This window comes from Oncorhynchus clarkii, chromosome 33, assembly GCF_045791955.1.
Source record: "Oncorhynchus clarkii lewisi isolate Uvic-CL-2024 chromosome 33, UVic_Ocla_1.0, whole genome shotgun sequence".
Classification (NCBI taxonomy): Eukaryota; Metazoa; Chordata; class Actinopteri; order Salmoniformes; family Salmonidae; genus Oncorhynchus; species Oncorhynchus clarkii.
Window position 1 is genome coordinate 16,928,656 of NC_092179.1, and position 18,586 is coordinate 16,947,241.

General features: G+C 42.0%; 1 protein-coding gene across 5 annotated transcripts in view; it reads right to left on the minus strand.

The window, feature by feature from the left end:
* LOC139392805 (muskelin-like) overlaps positions 1-18,586 on the minus strand; it is a 37,031-nt gene that overhangs the window by 2,904 nt on the left and 15,541 nt on the right. For all 5 annotated transcript variants that reach the window (XR_011629736.1, XR_011629735.1, XR_011629734.1 and 2 more), the window contains exons 8-17: positions 18,371-18,436; positions 13,718-13,830; positions 13,112-13,324; positions 12,520-12,741; positions 12,011-12,140; positions 3,565-3,712; positions 2,669-2,783; positions 2,181-2,320; positions 1,771-1,873; positions 311-365 (exon numbers count right to left, since the gene is read on the minus strand). Coding sequence is in view for 2 of the 5 variants with exons in the window: in XM_071141064.1 (XP_070997165.1) it covers positions 311-365; positions 1,771-1,873; positions 2,181-2,320; positions 2,669-2,783; positions 3,565-3,712; positions 12,011-12,140; positions 12,520-12,741; positions 13,112-13,324; positions 13,718-13,830; positions 18,371-18,436 (1,305 nt within the window). In the remaining 3 variants the exon portion in view is untranslated. The remainder of the gene's footprint in view (positions 1-310; positions 366-1,770; positions 1,874-2,180; positions 2,321-2,668; positions 2,784-3,564; positions 3,713-12,010; positions 12,141-12,519; positions 12,742-13,111; positions 13,325-13,717; positions 13,831-18,370; positions 18,437-18,586) is intronic.

Below are 18,586 nucleotides of genomic sequence, written 5' to 3' on the forward strand. Positions count from 1 at the left end.
TAGGAAGAACGGAGAGGGGAAGAGAGATGGAAAGGAATAGAGAGAGGGAAAGAGGGACAAGAGAGAAGGTGAAGGGAGAGAGTGGTGGGAAGAAAAGACTCACTTCAATTGCTCAATCTCCACAGGAAGTCCTATGAGCTCAAAGGTCACATACATGCTCAGAAGGTCATGTGGGAGGATCAAAATGAAAGTACGTCAGAAAGAAGGGCCGAAGGGGGGGGGAAAAGCGGGCAAGAATAATTGTTCCGTTCATTGGTTTTCATCTACTGTGTGTCCAGTGAAGTATGCAGATAACGCAGAAGGCTCTTACCCAGAGGGATGAAGTCAGAGCTGGACTTGAAGAGAGCCGAGGGCAGGAGCTGGAACTGAATAGTCACATCGGAACACAACATCTCAGTCACTGAACACTAACGCAACACCGCCAACAAATACACTTCCATTATTCCTGGTAATAATATAAAAAACAATGAACATCAAAACACAGGCTTGGAATGTTACATTATCAAACCACTTCATATGTTTATTTTAAAGGTGACCGATTAATTAGGGCCGATTTCAAGTTTTCATAACAAATCGGTAATCGGCGATTACGACCGATTATATTGCAATCCACGAGGGGACTGCGTGGCAGGCCGACCACCTGTTACGCGAGTGCAGGCAGCAAGGAGCCAAGGTAAATTGCTAGCTAGCACTAAACGTATCTTAGGAAAAAAATCTATCTCAGCATAATCACTAGTTAACTACACATGGTTGATGATATTACTAGTTTAACTAGCTTGCCCAGCATTGCATATAATCAATGCAGTGCCTGAAATTGTGTCACTTCTCTTGCGTTCAGTGTAAGTCAGGGTATATGCAGCAGTTTGGCTCGCCTGGCTCGTTGCGAACTGTGTGAAGACCATTTCTTCCTAACAAATACCGTAATTAATTTTCCATAACATTGAATTATGACATAACATTGAAAGTTGTGCTATGTAACAGCAATATTTAGAGACTTAGGGTTGGCACCCATTCGATAAAATACAGAACGGTTCTGTATTTCACTGAAAGAATAAATGTTTTGTTTTCGAAATGATAGTTTCCGGATTTGACCATATTAATGACCTAAGGCTGGTATTTCTGTGTGTTTATTATATAATAAGTCTATGATTTGATAGAGCAGTCTGACTGAGTGGTGGTAGGCAGCAGCAGGCTCGTAAGCATTCATTCAAACAGCACTTTCCTCCATTTGCCAGTAGCTTTTGGCAATGCTTGAAGCACAGCGCTGTTTAGGCTGGCAATACTAAAGTACCTATTAGAACATCCAACAGTCAAAGGTCTATGAAATACAAATGGTATAGAGAGAAATAGTCCTATAATAACTACAACCTAAAACTTCTTAACTGGGAATATTGAACATGTTCTCATGTTCTGAGCAAGGAACTTAAAACGTTTCACATGGCACATATTGCACTTTCTTCTCTAACACTGTTTTTGCATTATTTAAACCAAACATGTTTATTTATTTGAGACTAAATAAAATCTATGTATTATATTAAGTTAAAAGAAAAGTGTTCATTCAGTATTGTTGTAATTGTCATTATAGATATATAAATATATATATAAATCGTCTGTATCGGCTTTTATTGGTTCTCCAAAAATCGGTATCGCGTTAAATCTTAAATCGGTCGACCTCTAGTTTACTTGATCTAAAAGCACAGTTGAATAAATAACACTGCAATGTGCAAGTACCCCTCTCCCTATCAGTCAACCCTCCCTCCCGTCCCTCACCTCTTTGGTCTCGTCAGGGTTGGTGTGGTCCACGGTCAGAGAGAGGTCGTTCTGCAGGTACTTCAGAGCATTCAGAGGCTCTGACTGGGCCTTCTCCTCAAACCTAAAAACACACACGACAGATCTTCAGGTATACCCACAGAGAGCTTGAGGAAATCGTTTAGCCTAACCTACAGAATCTCTGTACCACACAAGGTGAAAAGATCACTGCAAAGACTGCAAAATGAACGAGGAGATAATCCTTCCCTACAATGGCAAGACATGGCCACTAGGTGGAATCAGTGTCAAAGCAGAACCCAAAACTAGAATTGTATCATAACTCCTATACATTTGTCTCCACTGTTTTGCTATATGGTACAGAGAGGTTACGGTTCAGTTCCAGGTGTATAGTCCATTCTCTGGTTGTGTACCTGTACTTCCTGATTAGGTATCTGCAGTGTCGGAGTAGGTACTCCTTGGAGGGGCGACACAGCTTGAGGGACCAGAAGTCATCCAGACGCATCTTAGGAGAGCACGACTTCCCTGGGTTTCCTCCAAACAGGTAGTGTACCTGGACACAAAGAGGATATATTCGATATTATCCATCAATACCCTCAAAACTGCAGCTGGTCTCAGATCATAATGATATCCTGAAACAGTATTTAATTAAGACTTTTGTGCCCTTATGCTTATAGCATTTTGTAGAAGTGTGTGTGTGTGTGTCCATGTTCTTCACTGACATGCTGCTTGTTATATTGATGTATCTTAGTCTGGTTGATGTCATGTGGCGGTCTAAAACTGATGTGTTGATGCTGCTGTCTTGGTTCAGGTCTCTCTTGAAAAATAAATGTTCTCAACCAGACTAACCTGGTTAAATAAAGGTCAAATATTTGTTTTTAAGTGTGTGTGCGCGTGTGACCTTGTGCATTTCGTCGTAGACCAGCTGGTGTGCGAAGCGTGGACAGGGCTCTTCCTCCTGTAGAGCTTTACTGGGGTTCTCCTTCACCGCCTGGTCATTCTTATACACACACGACCTGCAGCACGCAGGGGCGCGCGCACACACACACACACACACACAGTACAACAGTTAGTACACGCACATGGCCTTAACCCTGAAGAGGAACACCCATTGTGTTTCTATACCTTAAAAAGGAAACACACCCACACACCCCGAAGCAAATACTGGAACACACTTCTAGACAGCCTCCTACGGAGAAACACACATACACAAACATTGACTTCATTTACTGGACACTCAGTAAAAAGAACAGCTGGAGAAAGAAGAAGTGTACCGGAACCAGCAGCAGGCAGCACTTTCAGCCTGTTTTCTCACAAGCACTGTTTCAACTGACCAAATTAGCTACGCGAAAACAAAGACTTTCTCCATGAAGGTGCAGAGGTACAACACACACACGCTCTGAAACACACCCCCTGAAAAAAACATTTTGTTCTCTTTTGAAGGGCAGAGAGATTATGAAACTCCCTTTCAGGTCAGGAAAGCCTTTGAAATATGACACTTCTGGTTGACGATTGTATCAAAGCGTCTTATTGTGTGCGTTTGCCGGTGCGTGGGCGTGTGCAACTATACTTGTGGGGACCAGAAGTCTCCACAAGAATAGTAAAAAAAAACATTTTGTTAGTCCCCACAAGGTCAAATGCTATTTCAAGGGGGGTTTAGGGTTAAGGTTAGAATTAGGTTTAGGAGCTAGGGTTTTAGGGTTAGGAGCTAGGAAAAATATGTTGAATGGGATTGAATTGTGTCCCCCCCACATGGTTAGTTATACAAGACTGCGTGTGTGTGTGTGTGTTTCGTACCAGTTGTTGCGTGCGATGTCATAGATCCAGAAGGAGTTACGAACGTTCTCCTCTCGTTTGTCCTTATCCTTGCTGAGGCCAGACAGGACGTGGATCTCATTCAGCTCTGGGTCTATGGTGGCCCTCTGGGTGAAGCCCGTCATCGGCACTGAGGGACAAACACACATCAGAGAGAGGTTTAAAACACAGACTGGTGCTTCTGAGATGAGAGAGAATAGCAGGCTACATTGATATAACAGCAGGGATTCAGCATTTTTCCTGGTCACAGAATTCTGGGCTCTATGGTAATTTAACGCCATTGCACATTGTTTCCATCGAGGCCAAGATTAAAAGACTTGAGAACTGGGAGACTACGAAAGCAAAAGGCTGCTCACATAGCAACGTACATAGCAACGAGACTCGCTGGAAACAAGCAGGACACAACGCAAATGTATGTTTGTCTTTCTACCGATTTGCATTACTGACAGAACAGGATGTGTTTGCGGTCACAGTGTAAACAGTATGGAACTATCCATATGCATGTTGTTTTACCCAGATTTGCGTACAATGCTGGTCTGAAGCAATCCTCTGATTGCACGTGTGTTTGTAGTCATGACACGTCAGTATATACAGTATGCTACTATTCATACGTATAGCGGAATATGGAACACATATAGGCCAAGTTCCTCCGCTTTGTGGTCATGTATTTCAGTAGTTGTACGTAAGAAGCAGGTATAAGCTTTCGCAATGACTACATGGTGTATCAAATCTATGATGGTAAGTTGAGGAACAGTGTCAAAACAAAGACGCTTTTGGGTGCTGAGAGGAAGTTTTTTTTATTTATTTTTTTTTTTAAATCTCTTAGTACTACCAACTGGTACTAATACATTTTTATGGAACCCACCATATGCTTTCAAGGAAAATTAGGGCAATTTCTCAAACAAGCTTCATAGACAGTTTGACAATCACACAACATGAATTATGCGACAACGTCCTGTTCCAAGACATTAACCAAGGCATTAACTTCTGCATAAACAAAACAGGCCCCTAGGTCAATCAGCCTGTGTAACTTGAGTAGAGAGTACAGATGGTTTTAGAGAATCAACAAAACAAAGAAGTTTATTTGAAGAACAAGAAGAAAACACCAGAAAGACAGAGCCACTAAAGACTGTGCTCTGCCCTTCAGACACAGCCTACGTCCCAAATAGCACCTTAACACATGTGTAGTGCACTACTTTTGACCAGACGCTACGGGCCCTGGTCAAAAGTAGTACACAATATAGGGAATAGGGTGCCATTTGGGATAGATGGAGCTCATTAAAGCAAAGTTCTGAAATGGAAATGAACAGAGAGATGTTTCTGTGGTGCCGGAGCAGAACACAGAGCAGCTGCGGTGGCGATAAACATTAAAAGAATGATTACAAGAGCACTGTTTGGCTTGCTACTTCCTTCCTGCCAAAATATATTCTGTTCTTTCGCTCTCGCTTGCTCATTCTGCATCTTTCGGTTTCTCCCTCGTCTCGGTCTTACTCGCTCTCCCTCCATCTCTCTACTTCTGCCTCCCTCTCTCGTTCTTGCAGGATGACACAGATGCGAGAGGCATACAGTGAGGTCCTATTAATACTCTGCCATTATCACGCCAGTCCAGCTCTGCTCTGTCCAGCCAGAGATCTTTAGACAATCTGTTTATCAGGACAACAAGCATCTCTTTCTCTCTGCTGCCCTGTGCCTTTTAATGAGCTGCACTGAAAAGTCTGTCACATGTCACTTTAATAGAAGAGACGGCATCTCCTCCTACAGCCATCTATTGCATCTGAAACTACAGATTCTATTACATTCTTTAGTGTAAGGGTAGATGAAGATACTACATTTACAGAACTCTCCCCATCACATGTATCACGGAGTCACAAGCTTGACGGGAAAAAGACACATTAGGCTACACACACACACACAGCTGCTGACCAAAAGCATCAGTTGATAGCGACTAAACAGAGTGCAATGTTGCGATTTGCTCAAGTTAGCATTCAGACTGTGTGTGTGTGTGTAGGTTTGCAAAGGGAGGGTACATTACTGGAAACGTTCTAAGTTTCCCAGCAAACTACCATAACTTTGGTATCTTTCAAGGATGTAATTTATCACAAGACATCTAGTGGCCATTTTGGGTACTTCAGATTATCACAGGCCTCTGTGTGGCCTAATCACATGTAAAACATATGAAATAATGAATAAGATGATTTAAACAAAAAACTAAAGATCGTAAAACAATCCTAAATATAAACTTAGTGAATACCAACTTAGTGAATACCATTGGTGTTTAATTTGGATGCGTGTGTACACACACACACAAATATATACACAGCTCTGGAAAAAACGAAGAGACCACTGCAAAATGATCAGTTTCTCTGGTTTGGGTAAAATTAACATGTTTGTTTTATTTTATAAACTACTGACAACATTTCTCCCAAATAAAAATAGTCATTTAGAGCAAATAGTAAAACCAGAGAAACTGATCATTTTGCAGTGGTCTCTTAAACTTTTTCCGGAGCTGTTCAAACGTTTGGGGTCACTTAAAAATGTCCTTGTTTTTGAAAGAAAAGCACATTTTTTGTCCATTAAAATAACATCAAGTTGATCAGAAATACAGTGTAGACATTGTTAATGTTGAAAATGACTAATGTACCTGGAAACGGCTTATTTTAAATGGAATATCTACATAGGCGTACAGATATCGATTATCAGCAACCATCACTCCTGTGTTCCAGTGGCACATGGAACACAGGAGTGTGTTAGCTAATCCAAGTATGTTAGCACAGCTGAAAAACTGTTGTGCTGATTTAAAGAAGCAATAAAAAAAAAAAAAAATGTCCTTCTTTAGACTAGCTGAGTATTTGGAGCATCAGCACTTGTGGGTTCGATTACAGGCTCAAAATGGCCAGAAACAAATAACTTTCTTCTGAAACTCCTCAGTCTATTCTTGTTTTGAGAAATTAAGGCTATTCAATGCAAGAAATTGCCAAGAAACTGAAGATCTCGTACAACGCTGTGTACTACTCCCTTTACAGAACAGCGCAAACTGGTTCTAACCAGAATAGAAAGAGTGGGAGGCACCGGTGCACAACTGAGCTAGAGGACAAGTACATTAGTGTCTAGTTCGAGAAGCAGACGGCTCACAAGTCCTCAAAATGGCAGCTTCATTTAATAGTACCCGCACAACACCAGTCTCAACGTCAACAGTGAAGGGGCGACTTCGGGATGTTGGTCTTCAAGGCATAGTTGCAAAGAAAAAGCCATCTCAGATCGGCCAATAAAAAGTATTTTTGATTTTATTTTTATTATAATTTTTTTTGTTTTACCCCCCTTTTCTCCCCAACTTCATGGTACCCAATTGTTAGTAGCTACTATCTTGTCTCATCGCTACAACTCCCTTACGGGCTCGGGAGAGACGAAGGTCAAAAGTCATGCGTCTTCCGATACACAACCCAACCAAGCCGCACTGCTTCTTAACTTCTTGGATATAGGGGGCGCTATTTTAATTTTTGGATGAAAAACGTTCCCGTTTTAAAACAAGATATTTTGTTGACTCTGCATATAATTGACAGCTCTGGAAAGAAAACACTCTGACGTTTCCAAAACTGCAAAGATATTGTCTGTGAGTGCCACAGAACTGATGCTACAGGCGAAACCAAGATGAAATTTCAAACAGGAAGTGCCCCAGATTTTGAAGGCGCTGTGTTCCAATGACTACTTATATGGCTGTGAATGGGCCACGAATGAGCTTAGACTTGACTAGACTAGACTCTGTCGTTTCCCCAAGGTGTCTGCAGCATTGTGACGTATTTGTAGGCATATCATTGGAAGATTGACCATAAGACACTACATTTACCAGGTGGTCGCTTGGTGTCCTCCGTCGCAATTATTGCGTAATCTCCAGCTGCAGTACTTTTCCGTTTGCTACTGAGGAGAAACCCAACTGCCACGAATGATTTATCATCGAATAGATATGTGAAAAACACCTTGAGGGTTGATTCTAAACAACGTTTGCCATGTTTCTGTCGATATTATAGAGTTAATTTTGAAAAAAGTTTGGCGTTGTAGTGACTGAATTTTCGGGTTTTTTTCTTAGCCAAACGTGATGAACAAAACGGAGCGATTTCTCCTACACACATAATATTTTTGGAAAAAAATGAACATTTGCTATCTAACTGAGAGTCTCCTCATTGAAAACATTCGAAGTTCTTCAAAGGTAAATTATTTTATTTGAATGCTTTTCTTGTTTTTGTGAAAATGTTGCCAGCTGAATGCTAGGCTTAATGCTATGCTAGGCTATCAATACTCTTACACAAATGCTTGTGTAGCTATGGTTGAAAAGCATATTTTGAAAATCTGAGATGACAGTGTTGTTAACAAAAGGCTAAGCTTGTGAGTGAATACATTTCTTTCATTTCATTTGCGATTATCATGAATAGTTAACGTTGCGTTATGGTAATGAGCTTGAGGCTATGATTATGCTCCCGGATACGGGATTGCTCGACGCTAGAGGTTAACACAGCGCGCATCCAACCCGGAAGCCAGCCGCACCAATGTGTCGGAGGAAACACCGTGCACCTGGCGACCTTGGTTAGCGCGCACTGCGCCCGGCCCGCCACAGGAGTCGCTGGTGCGCGATGAGACAAGGATATCCCTACCGGCCAAACCCTCCCTAACCCGGATGACGCTAGGCCAATTGTGCGTCGCCCCACGGACCTCCCGGTCACGGCCGGTTGCGAAAGAGCCTGGGCGCGACCCAGAGTCTCTGGTGGCCCTAAACCACTGCGCCACCCGGGGGGCCCCAATAAAAAGAATTAAGATGGGCAAATAAACACAGACACTGGACAGAGGAAGATTGGAAAAAAAGTGTTAAGGACAGACAAATCTAAGTTTGAGGTGTTCAGATCACAAAGAAGAACATTCATGAGACACAGAAAAAATGAAGATGCTGGAGGAGTGCTTGACGCCATCTGCCAAGCATGGTGGAGGCAATGTGATGTTCTGGGGGTGCTTTAGTGGTTTGTACATGGTAAAAGGGATCTTGAAGGAAGGCTATGCCATACCCTGGGGACAGCTCTTAATTGGAGCCAATTTCCTCCTACAACAGGACAATGATCCTAAGCACAGCTCCAAACTATGCAATAACTATTTAGGGAAGAAGCAGTCAGCTGATGTTCTGTCTATAATGGAGTGGCCAGCACAGTCCCCGATCAACCCTATTGAGCTGTTGTGGGAGCAGCTTGACCAATCAAGCCAATCCAACTTGTGGGAGGTGCTTCAGGAAGTGAAAATCTCTTCAGATTACCTCAAACTAGAACTAACAAACTATAGTTATGGCAAATTGGTTAGGACATTTACTTCGTGTATGATAGTCATTTTTCAAACAATTGTTTACAGGCAGAGTATTTCACTTAGATGTCACTGTATCACAATTCCAGTGGGTCAGAAGTTTACATGCACTGTAAACAGCTTGGAAAATTCCAGAAAATGATGTCAAGGCTTTAGAAGCTTCTGATAGGCTAATTGACATCATTTGAGTCAATTGGAGGTGCACCTGTGGATGTATTTCAAGGCCTACCTTCAAACGCAGTGCCATCCCAACCATGAAACACGGGGGTGGCAGCATCATGTTGTGGGGGTGTTTTGCTGCAGGAGGGATCTCCAGACATCAGTCAGTTAAAGCTTGGTCACAAATGGGTCTTCCAAATGGACAATGACCCTAAGCATACTTCCAAAGTTGTGGCAAAATGGCTTAAGGACAACAAAGTCAAGGTATTGGAGTGGCCATCACAAAGCCCTGACCTCAATCCTATTGAACATTTGTGGGCAGAACTGAAAAAGAGTGAGCAAGGAGGTCTACAGACATGACTCAGTTACACAAGCTCTGTCAGTAGGAATGGCCAAAATTCACTTAACTTATTGTGGGAAGTTTGTGGAAGACTACCTGAAACATTTGATCCAAGTTAAACAATTTAAAAAGGCAATGCTACCAAATACTAATTGAGTGCATGTAAACTTCTGACCCACTGGGAATGTGATGAAATAAATAAATCACTACTATTATTCTGACATTTCAGTCTTAAGACAAAGTGGTGATCCTAACTGACCTAAGACGGGGCATTTTTACTAGGATTTAATGTCAAGAATTGTGAATAACTGAGTTTAAATGCATTTGGCTACGGTGTATGTATGTTAACATCCGATTTCAAATGTACATTGTACCGGTCAAAAGTTTTAGAACACGTACTCATTCCAGGGTTTTTTTACATTGTAGGATTATAGTGAAGACATGAAAACTATGAAATAACACATATGGAATCATGTAGTAACCAAAAAGTGTTGAACAAATCAAAATATATTTTATATTTGAGATTCTTCAAATAGCCACCTTTTGCCTTGACAGCTTTGCACACTCTTGGCATTCTCTCAACCATCTTTATGAGGTAGTCACCTGGAATGCATTTCAATTAACAGGTGTGCCTTGTTAAAAAAGTTAATGTGGAATTTCTTTCCTTCTTAATGCATTTGAGCCAATCAGTTGTGTTGTGACAAGGTAGGGGGGGATACAGAAGATTGCCCTATTTGGTAAAAGACATAAGTACATATGGCAAGAAGAGCTCAAATAAGCAAAGAGAAACAACAGTCCATCATTACTTTAAAGACATGACGGTCAGTCAACATAGAAATGTCAAGAACTTGAAACTGTCTCTCATGAGGACCGCCACAGGAATGGAAGAACCAGAGTTACCTCCGCTGCAGAGGAGAAGTTCATTAGAATTACCAGCCTCAGAAATTGCAGCCCACATAAATGCGTCACAGAGTTCAAGTAACAGACATCTCAACATCAACTGTTCAGAGGAGACTGTGTGAATCAGACCTTCATGGCCGAATTGCTGCAAAGAAACCACTTCTAAATGACACCAATAAGAAGATTAGACTTGCTTGGACCAAGAAACACGAGCAATGGACATGAGACCGGTGGAAATCTGTCCTTTGGGCTGGAGTCCAAATTGTAGATTTTTGGTTCCAACCGCCGTGTCTTTGCGAGATGCGGTGTAGGTGAACGGATGATCTCCACATGTGTGGTTCCCACCGTAAAGCATGGAGGTGTGATGGTGCTTTGCTTGTGACACTGTCAGTGATTTATTTAGAATTCAAGGCACACTTAACCAGCATGGCTACCACAGCATTCTGCAGCGATACGCCATCCCATCCGGTTTGGGCTTCATGGGATGATCATCTGTTTTTCAACAGGACAATGACCCAACACACCTCCAGGCTGTGTAAGGGATATTTAACCAAGGAGAGTGATGGAGTGCTGCATAACATGACCTCGCCTCCATAATCACCCGACCTCAACCCAATTGGAGATGGTTTGAGATGAGTTGGACCACAGAGTGAAGGAAAAGCAGCCAACAAATGCTCAGCATATGTGGGAACTCCTTCAAAACTGCTGGAAAACCAGTTGCAGAGGGAAAAGCATTCCTCATGAAACTGGTTGAGAGAATGCCAAGAGCGTGCAAAAGCTGTCATCAAAGCAGGGTGGCTACTTTGAAGAACCTCAAATATATTTTGATTTGTTTAACACTTTTTTTGGTTTCTACATGATTCCATGTGTGATATTTCATAAATTTGATGTCTTTACTATTTTTCTACAATGTAAAAATAAAGAAAAACCTTTGAATGGGTAGGTTTGTCCAAATATTTGACTGGTACTGTGTGTGTGCGCACATGTATGTGTATATAACAATAAATAAAATATTCTTTACCGTTATTCAAGTATAAATTACCAAAGTTACCATAAGTTTTCTGTTAATTACCCAAATTACTGAAGATTCTGGTAACTTTGGTAAATTACCAGTAGCTTTGCAAATATGTGTGTGTAATAGAAAAAGTAGAAGATAAAAGAATATGGTTCTGTGAGAGTGTGAGAATAAAAATTAAAGAGAAAGTAGATTGTAAGAGATTGAAACAGTGTGTGTGTGGTGTGAGAGTGCACTCTAATTAAATGTTCCTGTGAGGTTTTGCTAAATACCACAATAATACGGGCTGGGAATTTCTAAGAACCCCATTTGCACGTGACAAAAATGCTATTCTCAGAAGCTGATGAAATCAACTTCTCGCTTTCTAATCACAGCAAGCAATTATGAATTCCAACTTTGTAAACAAACGCACTACGGCCACGCTACTAGATTCTCTGTTGCCCTGCAGAATGGGTGGAACCCAGGGTGCAAGTACAACGTGCTGAAGGCAGTGAGGGGACTTTTACATGAAGGCTAAACTCATTTAGGTTAGCCTTGCAACACCCTTGGCATTAGACCTGACCAGATCCATTTGGAACAAAATGTTGGCACTAAACAATGAAGGTGTCTGTTGTACTTTACTCCACCCATGGAGTTACTGTCCCTGGTGGCTTAAGTGACTAAGTGGACAGTCTTACCCATGCCGGAGTCCTTCTTGGTTCCGTCTGAGATGATCTCCACATGGTCCCCGTCCACGTCGTAGCTGAAGAAGTCATTCAGGTACGTCTTTGACCTTTGACCTCCGAACACATACAGACAACGATTCCTCTGGAGAAAGGGAGGGGGAGATGAGCGAGAGAAGAGCAAAATCTATTTCATATTCATGCCAACACTGAATGGTTTACATTCTTCTGTGGAACAAGATAATAGTCTGAACAATTTTCCTTGGCTTCATAAAAGTAATGAGAGTAAAATTGGTGCATATTTGTTCTGTCATTGGCTTTCTCTAAAAACACAAAGCAGAAAGCCATTTTGGCTTTCTGTCAATAAATCATTCTGGTGTTTGTGCTGAATTCTATAAAGAATGTCACCGCAATGTTGCCACATTGTGTGTTGATATGTGTGAGTGTATGAGCACAGTTCAGTAACATCCAGGCAACATTACCCTAACATCAACACCAGTCATGCTACTACTCCCATAACTCACAGTGTGGAAGAGCATGCAGTGTCCGATGCGTGACTGGACATCCTCAGGCCCAGCGTTGCAGGAGTCTTCTCTGAGCAGGCTCCATGTTCCGGCCTGGCAGTGGAAGGCATACAGCCCACTGAACTGGGGCTCGGACGTCCTGCTGTCCTCCACACTGCCGTTACACATCAGAATCCGTCCGCCAAACGTATAGATCATGTGCTTCTCCGAGTCCATACACATCTATAAAGAGGAGGAGGAAGGGTGAGAGAAGAGAAAGGTTGGGTCGGAAGAGAGTCATGAGATTCAACATTTGGATTTCAGCGTTGGGCTTTGAGCAGTGTAAAAATGTAAAAATGCCTGGCATTTACAGATCCATTTTTAGCTTAAAAAGTGGGAAAAGAGGAAAATATGTCAAGACTATAGCCGGCTAAGCCTTCATCAGTGCTCTGGTCTCACCTCCAGATGGCTGAATGGACAAATTATTTAACCAACAAAAACTCTGTAACCTATTTTTAATGAAGCCCACAGTGTTTCAATTCCCTCGTAGCCAGTTTAGTCCAGTTTGGACGTGTGCGATACAGCTCTGTGAGGGGCGTGATAAAGAGGTTACCTGGTGGTCAAAGACGAGCTTGGGCCCGCCGTCGGCTGACGTGTCCTCACTGAGCAGTGTCCAGGTGTTGGCGTCGACATCGTAGCGGTAGAAGTCACTCTTCAGAGACTTGCTGTTCCTGACGCTGGAGTCTAGGTAGCGGCCGAGTGTGTAGATCTGCCGCCGCTGACTGTCGATGCACATCTTGTGACAGGACCGCGCACTGGGACCACTCTGGGAGAGGACATGGGGGGGGTAAGCCATCACACCAACTATCTATAAAAAAAGGAGACGACTCGGCCCCCTGCTCCCATGTGGAGACAGTGTTTCTACCATTTACTGAACTTTGTTGATATCCAGTACCTGCCCAATAACATTACAACTTTGTTATATTTTCCTATAGTGAAGCTTATAACTATTATCTTCATTATAATCATTCGTTAGACATTACCTTCACCTTGACCAAAGAAAACTGCAGTCATAATCCTGATCATTACTATAAATAATGTAGTGTTCTGCTCATTAAGCAGCTGTAACAATCAGTATGGACCATTTAACAGTGTTCTGTGTCACAATAACTCCTCTTTTCCACCATGCTTCTCTCTTTCATACATCTTGCTCTCTCACCTCCTTCTCTGTGTCTCTGGAGATGCAGATCCACTGGTTCTCCTGAACACTGTAGGCCCAGAAGTCAGCCAGGTCCTGTGTGCCGTCCCAGCCCCCAAAAAGATACACCGTCTCTGTGGGAAACAAGAAGCCAGCGCTGGTCAACACCGGGGATTTAAAAAAATATATATTTAACCTTTATTTAACCAGGTAGGCTAGTTGAGAACAAGTTCTCATTTACAACTGCGACCTGGCCAAGATAAAGCAAAGCAGTTTGACACATACAGAGTTACACATGGAATAAACAAACATACAGTCAATAACACAGTAGAAAAAGTCTATATACAGTGTTTGCAAATGAGGTAAGATAAGGCAATAAATAGGCCATGGTGGCGAAGTAATTACAATATACAAAATTAAAACACTGGAGTGATAGATGTGCAGAAGAAGAATGTGCAAGTGGAGATACTGGGGTGCAAAGGAGCAAGATAAATAAATAAATACATACAGTATGGGAATGAGGTAGTTGGATGGGCTATTTACAGGTGCAGTGATCTGCTCTGACAGCTGGATACATTCAACATCAATGAACTACTCTGGTGCCTATACTGAAACACCAAGAAGACTACAGTAAAGCACAATGGTCCTGAAACTATCCCTTCACACTCAAACCTGTATACTGGTTGAAAATGGCAGATTTGGTCACTGATAAGCATTATCAGAATGCAGTGGCAAATCATTATTTTTTGAACTAGGAAAGTCAGTTAAGAACAAATTCTAATTTACAATGACGGCCTACCGAGGAATAGTGGGTTAACTGCCTTGTTCAGGGGCAGAACGACCTTGTCAGCTCTGGGATTCGATCCAGCAACCATACAGTAACATGCCATACAAGACGTCAGAACTCAGGATCTCCCCTACAGAGATGTATAGGATTCAACTGGACAGGCGTAAACAGCAGTACTAAGCGCAACAAGAAGATATACATAGACACACACCCCACTCGTCCCTCCCACTAATTGGGCTACTTTTGCACATTTTGTCAAAGAGGGGGGAATATTGTAGATCAAGAGGACTCGATTTGTTTTGAAAGATGAGACGATTATAATAAATACTGCTTTGATGTCATACAAGCAAACCACACACCCACGAGTCCAAATGTGCGCTTTGGTTTTCAATATGATGAAACTCATGTCCTTTACATCATCAACATTTATGATCGCAATATTTGATGTACATGTACAAGGATGACATGGCAAAATTATGATTTTGTATTTTTGTTTTAAACAGAAGGAGCCTGTTTGTCGCATTGTGAAGAAAATTTGCAGCTGAATGCACTCAATCCATTCTATGCACGCCAAAATGAGTATCATTTTCTCTTAAGGGCCTTCTGAAAGTCTAACACTAACACTGTATTTTATAACTTAGGAGTCATGTTGGCAAGAGAATAAGCTTTCAAATTGTGCCCACCTAACCCAGAACGCAATTTATAAATGAACCAATTTTGGATTGCGAAAACAATTGTGTGATGGGGATGCAGGGCTGTGTTCCAAAAAATACAAAAAAATAAAAAAAAAAGTGAGCTTGCTTCAATTCAACAGTACAGCTAAATAAAAAAAATTAAAAAGGCACCTAATCATTGAAAGCTCTTTCCTTGAGCCATAAAAGTGAATTGAAATGTAACTGTGCACACGTCGGAGACGTGTGTGGCCACTTTGATACACAAGTTAGAGCTCTTAATCTAACGCTTGACTGTTGTGTCCTCAACTTTGGTCCGATAATTTTCCCATATTATGAAGTGGTCCCTTTCAATTGCTACCATGGTTATGCATACAGTTTAAGTCGGAAGTTTACATACACCGTAGCCAAATACATTTAAACTCAGTTTTTCACAATTCCTGATTAAATCCTAGTAAAAATAACCTGTCTTAGGTCAGTTAGGATCACCACTTTATTTTAAGAATGTGAAATGTCAGAATAATAGTAGAGATAATTATTTATTTCAGCTTTCATCACATTCCCAGTGGGTCAGAAATGTACATACACTCAATTAGTATTTGGTAGCATTGCCTTTTAAATGGTTTAACTTGGGTCAAACGTTTCAGGTAGCCTTCCACAATAAGTTGGGCGAATTTTGGCCATTCCTACTGACAGAGCTTGTGTAACTGAGTCAGGTTTGTAGGCCTCCTTGCTCGCACACGCTTTTTCAGTTCTGCCCACAAATGTTCTATAGGATTGAGGTCAGGGCTTTGTGATGGCCACTCCAATACCTTGACTTTGTTGTCCTTAAGCCATTTTGCCACAACTTTGGAAGTATGCTTAGGGTCATTGTCCATTTGGAAGACCCATTTGCGACCAAGCTTTAACTTCCTGACTGATGTCTTGAGATGTTGCTTCAATATATCCACATCATTTCCTTTCCTCATGATGCCATCTATTTTGTGAAGTGCACCAGTACCTCCTGCAGCAAAACACTCCCACAACATGATGCTTCCACCCCGTGCTTCACGGTTGGGATGGTGTTCTTCGGCTTGCAAGCCTCCCCCTTTTTCCTCCAAACATAATGATGGTCATTATGGCCAAACAGGTCTATTTGTGTTTCATCAGACCAGAGGTAATTTCTCCAAAAAGTATGATCTCTCTTAGCACATCAGAAGCTTCTAAAGCCATGACATTTTCTGGAAATTACCAAGCGGTTTAAAGGCACAGTCAACTTAGTGTATGTAAACTTCTGACCAACTGGAATTGTGATACAGTGAATGATATGTGAAATAATCTGTCTGTAAACAATTGTTGGAAAAATTACTTGTGCCATGAAGAAAGTAATGTCCTAACCGACTATAGTTTGTTAACAAGAAATGTGTGGAGTGGTTGAAAAACGAGTTTTAATGACGCCAACCTAAGTTATGTAAACTTCCGACTTCAACTGTATGTTTCTTCAAACATTTCAATGTAGCCGTATCCAGAGGCTAAGTTCCATGAGTGTAAAGGGTTAACGAGTAGAAAAAGGCTATTCAAGATAAACACTTACACTACATACTGAGTGCAACCATGAGAATATTGGGGGAAATCATCACTTCAATTGCAGAAAGAACAGTTCCATTCCATAAGTCCTGAAGAAGTCCTGAAGAACCCATGAATTGAGTAGCATGAGTGCATTATTGACACAGGGGTGGACAGGTTCAATGGGCCTTAAGCATGGCAAATCAGCAGAGCAGCACACAGGGGTAATGTCTGCATGGCGTGTGGAGGTTTTTGTAGGTTGGTTGGTTGGGGGGGGGGGGGTGTTACTCTTGGTCATCTGGATTGGCCAACAAGACAGTTCTCAGTGTCTGGGGGCCTGAGAGACAGACCAGCTAGATGCAAGGCTTCTCACAGCCTGTATACACACGCACACCATACAAGCCTTTGTCTTTACAAATGCCTGCAGGCGAGTAAGCCACCAGAACATTACAGCACTAAAATAACCAACGTCCTCTGCAAAACAGCTTTAAAAGACGACAGTAGAAATCCACTGAAAGACGATGGCCAGAGCTTACCCACGATGTTACACAACGATTTAAGTCAATAAGTAATTGTTTAAGTCAAAGTAGAATATATTTGTGCTTGAAGTGACAACCCCGAACTACCCACTTTGTGCAACTTCGTGCCAATGCCGTGTCTTTTCCTATGAAATGACGTGCAAATTCTTTTTAGCCTACATTTCGTTTCAGGGCTGGGTTTTACATCAAATGGTACCACCCACCAGCATGGCATTGTTTATTAATCAGAAACACCTGCAAAGTCGCAACTAAGCTGAGCAATATAATAGAGAATATTTGGCTACAACAAAGATGGCGGATAAATAAGAGTTCACTCAGGCCGTTTACCATTGGAAAACATTGTCAGATCTGGTCTAGTTAATGGGTTGGGTCTCCCACAGACAACAATGCATTAGCAGCTGGGTCTGGTCTACTTACTTCAATGACTTTCACTGAACCAGTGAGTGGGGTGTCTCGCATCCTCTTCCTTCTCTGGCTACAGCTTTTAACCGTAGCCTACACTTTGCTGCCTGAGCCATGGCGCAAATTAAAATAGGGGGTGCAAATTTGTTTTTGCACCTCAATTTTTTTACCAGCAAATTATCATAATTCATTGGATAATTTGTCAAGTTGCACTTGTTTAAAATTGTGTGTGCTAAGATTGCATTTTGGAACACCCCCCCATATTATTCTTCCCATTTCTACGGCAGATTCCCAGTCACAATTTATGGACGATGCCAAAACTGTGGACTGGTTTCCCCGGTCCATCTGTGGCAAAGTTCTCCCTACACGCTTATGACAAATCCAACTCCAGAACCAGCCATAGCCTAGCTGACTAATATTTTGCAAACAGCGTAGCAATGGATAATATTAGTTAGCCAGATAAGGTTAGCATGCAAGCTAGCTACACTGACAGCTGTCGGTGCCCTACTTGTTTTTATTTGTCCACTCCACATGGAAAGCACCCACGGTGTTCCCATCCCCAATTCGTAAATATGTATTAGCAGCCTGTGTCACTCTTCGGAGGTGGAACCTAAACGTCAATTTCCGCTATAGTTAAATAAAAGATTTGGAAGAAGAGAAATCCTGTTGAAGTTATAGGTGACATTATAGGGGGTGTGGTCTAGGTGTGGTGTTAGCTAGCATGCCTCACCTGTCTGAACGTCGATGACCATCTGATGACCTCCCCTCATCCCTGGTCTGTTGTCATCCTCATTACCTGGAGAGAGCGATGGAGCAGCAGAGCGCGAGAAAGGGGTTGAGGGAAAGGAGGGAATCAAATGTAGGAGAGGGATGGAGTGTTGAAGGAAAATGGAAAAGGAGCAGAAGAGAAAGGGAGACAGGGAAAAACATGAATGAATCGCTATAG